This window comes from Zootoca vivipara, chromosome 6 (genome assembly GCF_965207765.1).
Source record: "Zootoca vivipara chromosome 6, rZooViv2.hap1.1, whole genome shotgun sequence".
Classification (NCBI taxonomy): domain Eukaryota; kingdom Metazoa; phylum Chordata; class Lepidosauria; order Squamata; family Lacertidae; genus Zootoca; species Zootoca vivipara.
This window is the reverse complement of record NC_142589.1, coordinates 85130703-85136702: the sequence shown is the minus strand read 5'-3', so window position 1 is coordinate 85136702 and position 6000 is coordinate 85130703. Positions and strand designations below refer to the sequence as shown.

At 49.2% G+C, this 6000-nt stretch overlaps 1 protein-coding gene across 1 annotated transcript in view; it reads right to left on the bottom strand.

Annotated features, from left to right (window-relative positions):
* Positions 1-207: 207 nt before the first annotated feature.
* The window catches only part of NCAN (neurocan), a 46476-nt gene continuing 40683 nt past the window's right edge, over positions 208-6000 (bottom strand). The window contains exons 13-14 of the mRNA XM_088672908.1: positions 3647-3829; positions 208-2362 (exon numbers count right to left, since the gene is read on the bottom strand). Coding sequence (XP_088529034.1) covers positions 2223-2362; positions 3647-3829 — 323 coding nt within the window. The 3' untranslated portion in view covers positions 208-2222. The remainder of the gene's footprint in view (positions 2363-3646; positions 3830-6000) is intronic.

The following is a 6000-nucleotide window of genomic DNA, read 5'->3' as shown; positions in this document are numbered from 1 at the left end:
AGTATGCGCCAAACATACACAAACACCGGCATTGTCAACCCCACTAACCCAGACTTCATTTAAATGGGAGAAAGAGACTGGCTTGAATTGCATGCTGCAAATGTGCCATGGCGGCACATGACCCAGAGTAGTGCGCCATCCGTGCGCAAGGTTTCAGCGAGCTTCAACCCCAGAGCGAAAGGAAGAAAGACAGACAGTGGTCTTAGGAACTGTTAAAAAAATTTATTAAAATGTCCAGCAGTACAGAGACCGCCAAGGGATTCCTCCCCACACCTCTCCCTCCTTTTTTTTTGCGCACAGGGGGCGGGGGAGAGAATGCCACAGGCAGAGGAGGCATAAAAGGGGAAACACACAGAGGAAGACCAGACACTGCAGTTAACAAGGAAACAGCAGAGATCAGGGATGCATCCGCCACACGCCCAACACTCTCTTGTGCGTGCGCACACTCACGCAAACACATTTCACCACCCAACCCCTTTCTAAATTTTTGCATGGAAGGCTGTTTTCTGTTGCAGACATGGGCACTCACTTCACATGTGGTGGAAGAGAGCTGTTTGGGTTGCCTCCTGCCATCCCTGGGAATCGGCCTCGCTGTACAGTCGCAGACCCTCCAAGTGCTCCTATTTTCCAGGGACAGTCCCGGATTTACAGAAGCTGTCCTGGTTTCTGATTTGATCCCGGAATGTCCCGCTTTTCCTTAGGATGACCCTATTTTCATTGGAGAAACGTTGGAGGGTCTGGAGTTATGCGACTCCCAAGCCAAGAAAATAAGTAACCATACAACCTTTAGAAGACAACTGAAGGCAGCCCTGGATAGGAAAGTTTGTTCATGTTTCGTTTTTATTATGTTTTTATATATGTTGGAAGCCGCTCAGGGTGGCTGGGGCAACCCAGTCAGATGGGCAGGGTAGAAATAATAAATTTATTATATATAGAATAGCATGTCCCTAGTTTCATTGGAGAAATGTTGGAGGTTATGGAGGTGAAGCACAGCAGTACCTTGGAGTGTGTGGGTCGGTTTCAGGCCCCCAAGTGGGCGGGCTGGGTGACACAGCACAGTTGCATCATGCTCTCTCTCACCTGCCCGCCCTCCACGCCATCTCTGCAGGCTGCATGGAGCGAGGGCCGCATGGAATGAGACAGAGGGCCGTGAGCTATGATGTCAAAGAGGAGAGAAGCCTCCAGGGTGTTCTGTGCAAATGGAGCCCAGGCAGGGTTAATAGTTGCACAAAACACTTTCCATGTGGTAACCCCGCCTGCCCACCCACCCCCACCCCCCGAAACACAGACACACTCCTCACAATTGTGACATTTGTGGAAATCATCTTCCGGTGAGGAAAAGAGGGTCACACACACACCCAAAGGTCGAAACAGGAAAGAGTCTATAAACAAACAAACAACAAACAAAACCTGGGGGGGATCGGGTAAATCTGGGCTCCATCCTGACCAACCCCTTTTCCTGTGTAGGCTATTGAAATGAACTTTGATAGAGCACTTGGGTAGGCATGTTTGCAGCACCTTCTCTGCAACCCTTACGACAGCCCTGTAAGGTAGGCTGATGTTTCTGATTCCCCCTGCTTCGGTGGGGCAAATAGCGAAGGAGGGAAGGGATAGTTCGTTGCAGGTGATTAGCTGGGGTAATAAAGGGCCTCTCCTCCTCCTCCTCAGAAGCCAACTGGAGAGGGAGGAGAGGCTTTCAGAGCGAGAAAGTGAGCTTGAGAGAAGCAGGTGTCAGAAAAAGAGAGAGAAGTGTATGTAAAGAAGATCTGTGGATGAGAGAGGAAGAGGAAGAAAGAGAGAGACCGCAACCCAGTCTGAAGATGCTGACAGATTTCCTTCAACAGAATAAAGGTGTGCACACAGCGGAGCTGCCTTGGGTAGCCTGAACTCAAGGAAACCTGTTTTCTGCAACCCCTGCAGATCCTTTAAAAAAAAGGTGCAAACCACCACCTGGCATTGCAAACCTGCACACAACAGCCAGCCAGCCCCGTGAGGAGAAGGTCGAGAGGAGAGATTTATCCATAGGGGAGGGAAGACGTGGGGGGGGGGCACCAACAATTCCCATCTTTTTCTCGCTCACACACACACGCGCAAACCCATTGCATCCGGGGTGGGGTGGGGGTGGGGAAGGAAGGTCAAAGGGGGAGAAGGAAGGTCAAGGGGGCGGGAATGGGGCGGGGAAGCGGAATGGGGAGCTTGTGCTTTATTTCCCAGGCCCGTCGTTAAAAGTAGTTCCCGTCTTCCTCCGTCCAGTCCAGCTTTGGGTGCTGCTTGAAGTGTTTCCTGCGGTCCTTGCGGGATTTGTGCTGGTGGTGTTTGTGGTGGCGGCGATGGTGGCGGCGGATTCGATGGGACCGTCTGGCTGGAAGGCGAAAGGGGGGGGGAGAGGAAGAGATTTAGTTGCAAAACTTTGCTAGGTTGTACTCCTAACACAATTCCTTCCTTCCCTCCCCCCCCCCCCCCCGATCCATCTATGTTTCTCTCCTTCCTGCAAAGTTGGCCCATCTGAATGTTTTTCCCTCGGCTTTTGTCAGGGGAAGATAGCAAAACATTCCTAGAAACAAGAGATTCTGCAGATGTTCTATGAATGTCTCGGACACTGTAGAGCAGGCATCTCCAAACTGCGGCCCTCCAGATGTTTTGGCCTACAACTCCCATGATCCCTAGCTAACAGGACCAATGGTCAGGGAAGATGGGAATTGTAGTCCAAAACATCTGGAGGGCCAAAGTTTGGGGATGCCTGCTCTAGAATGTCACTTTTGACGTGAGCTGACCAAAACTGTCCTGGAGTGGCCTCATGTCACACATCTGATCTCCACTTGAGGGTAGGAGGTGGACAAAGATAAATAAATCTGGGCAGGGTTAAAGATTTCAGAAAAGAGGACATTATTTATGTATGCTACTACGGTGGCGAGAATTCAGATAGCACAAAAGTGGAAGACTGGAGAAATTCCAACTAAAGAAAAATGACAGGAGAAATTGATGAATTATGCAGAACTGGCAAAATTGACAGACAGACTTCGAGAAAAAGACAACAGAGACTTTGAAAAAGAGTGGGAACCATTTATAACAGGCATCGCCAAACTGCGGCCCTCCAGATGTTTTGGCCTACAACTCCCATGATCCCTAGCTAACAGGACCAATGGTCAGGGAAGATGGGAATTGTAGTCCAAAACATCTGGAGGGCCAAAGTTTGGGGGTGCCTGCTGTAGAGCATATTCTCTTTCATTATCCATTGTACAATACAATGTGTGCTGTCCCCTCTTTTGGGTGGTCTGGCACCCCAGCAAGGTGAAAGTGTGGGATTCTGCCTCTCTGATGCTGACTCAAGAGCTTTATTAACTACAAACCCTGAAATATGGGGTCCCCCCCCCAAACCGGTGCCAAAGTTTTGAGCTTCTTTTGCACCATTTTGTGCCACAAACCCTGAGGTTCAGACCAACCCTGGTTCCTGCCTTGTTGCAGGGGGTTGGACTGGATGACCCTCAGGGTCCCTTCCAACTCTACAATTCCATGAGTCTCAGAATCCTTTGGTGGTGGTGGTGATGAGGACCCTCAAAGAAAGGCGGTAGAAAGCCATGCTTAACGCACAGCCTCGGGTCGGAGGCGCGATGGCCCCACTGGAGCCGTCTCCCTGGGGACTCACGTTTTGTGCAAACGATTCTGGGCCTGTCCCAAGTCCCGTTGACGTGGCATTTGATGGTGGGCATGTGCCGTTGCAGGAAGCCTTCCTCGCACTGGTAGCGGACAGTCGCGTGCACACTGTACTTCTCTCGCTTCTTGCCAATGGGGAACGCATTCTCCACCGTGGGGGGAGGGCCACACAGCACTGGAGGGGGAGGGTGCAAAAGGGCGGAGGAGGCCGTGAGAAATTCCCTTTCCTTTCACTTTCAATTTGTAGGCTGCCTTTCCACATTACTAGGCACAAGGCGGCTTACAACCCAGAATGCGGCAGCTAGACTGGGTGACCGGGAGCGGCCGCCGAGACCACATAACACCGGTCTTGAAAGATCTACATTGGCTGCCAGTACGTTTCCGAGCACAGTTCAAAGTGTTGGTGCTGACCTTTAAAGCCCTAAATGGCCTCGGTCCAGTATACCTGAAGGAGCGTCTCCACCCCCACCGTTCTGCCCGGACACTGAGGTCCAGCACCGAGGGCCTTCTGGCGGTTCCCTCGTTGCGAGAGGCCAAGTTGCAGGGAACCAGGCAGAGGGCCTTCTCGGTGGTGGCGCCAGCCCTGTGGAACGCCCTCCCATCAGATGTCAAAGAGAAAAACAGCGACCAGATTTTTAGAAGACATCTGAAGGCAGCCTTGTTTAGGGAGGTTTAATGTTTAATATATTTTATTTTATTTTTCTGTTGGAAGCCACCCAGAGTGGCTGGGGAAACCCAGCCAGGTGGGCGGGGTATAAATAAATAAATAATAAATAAATAAATTATTATTATTATTATTACAAACTGAAGAAACAACAAAATCGAAAGCGGAAATGTTCCTGTGGTAGGTTTGTTAAGAAGAGTCCTGCAGGATGAGGCCTGTCTGTCCAATCACAGGCCTCCAGGAACCCATAAGCAGGCATAAAAGACACCAGCCCTCTTTTGAGAGGAAGTGTGGTGTAGTGGTTAAAGTGTTGAGCCAGGACCAGGGAGGGCTGAGGGTTCAAATCCCTGCTCAGTCTTGAAGCTCATGTTAGGTGACCCTGCAGGCTAGTTGCTGCCTCTCAGCCTAACCTAATTAATTACTAATTAATAATAATTAATAATAATATGCTGCCCATCCGACTGAGTTGCCTCAGCCACTCTGGGCAGTTTCCAGCAAAAAATAAAAACAAAGTAAACATTAAAACCTTCAGGTGTCTTCTAAAAGTCAGGTGTCAAGGAGATAAAGATCTCCTTGACATCTGATGGGAGGACATTCCACAGGGAGGGAGCCACCACCGAGAAGGCCAGGATGAATGACGGGGGTAGAGATGCTCCTTTGGGGACACCGGCACGCAGTGCATTGGGGGGGGGGGGACAGCCCTCTGGTCTGTGGATTAGACCTTGGCACTGGATATTTTGCCAGGAACAGATACACTAATAATGATTTACTGCAACTGTTGAGAGTGAATTTCTGTCCAATTACTACTGGTATTTGCTGATATTTTGACAGTTAATTTTATAGTGCTACTATATTCTAGCAGATACGTATTACTTTTTTGGATACCGTATATTACTGATATATATTTATTGTGGATATATATGACTTATTTTAAACTCACAGATACCGTAAGTAGATAGCAAATTTATCCTACCAATATCACAAACGTATCTGTGGAGAGCCTATAATGACTATTAACGGGCTAAGATACATACAAATAAAATGAAATTGCCAGCTCTCACCCACCAACACCCCACAGAATTGGAAGCCTGTATTTCTTGGGTAAACAGCTTGTGGTTAATGCAATTTCTCAGATAAGGAATGGGGTGGGCCTGGGCTTCAACAGTCCTAACAGCTTCATTTCCAAACACATTAATAAAGAGGAAATTGAGGTTGTCAAGGGAGAGGACTTGAAGAGGGAAATGTTTCACCGCTGATGGCTTCTGTGGGTCGGGAAGCAGGCAAATTAAGATCCCAGAGGGCATGATTATGTGAAACTCGGCTTTAATTCTCTCTCTGCATTTCAAAAAAAATCAACAGCAGCAAAGAGTCCCAAGATTGAAAAGGTGATGGGTTGTACAACCGGGATTGCTCAGCTGGTTAGAGCACTGTGCTGATAATGGCAAGGTTGCAGGTTCGATCCCCATGCAGGACAGCTGGGTTGGGCTAGATGACCCTCAGGGTCCCTTCCAACTCCACAATTCAATGATTCTATGCTTCTAATACTCTCATATCCTCATTCCTGACCATTGAGCAACGCTGCCTGCTGGGGTGGAGGTTGGAGTAGGATGGAGCCAGAGACATGACAAACAGGACAAAGAGTCAATAACGGACAGGGGCCAGGCAGAAGCAATCCTGGAGAG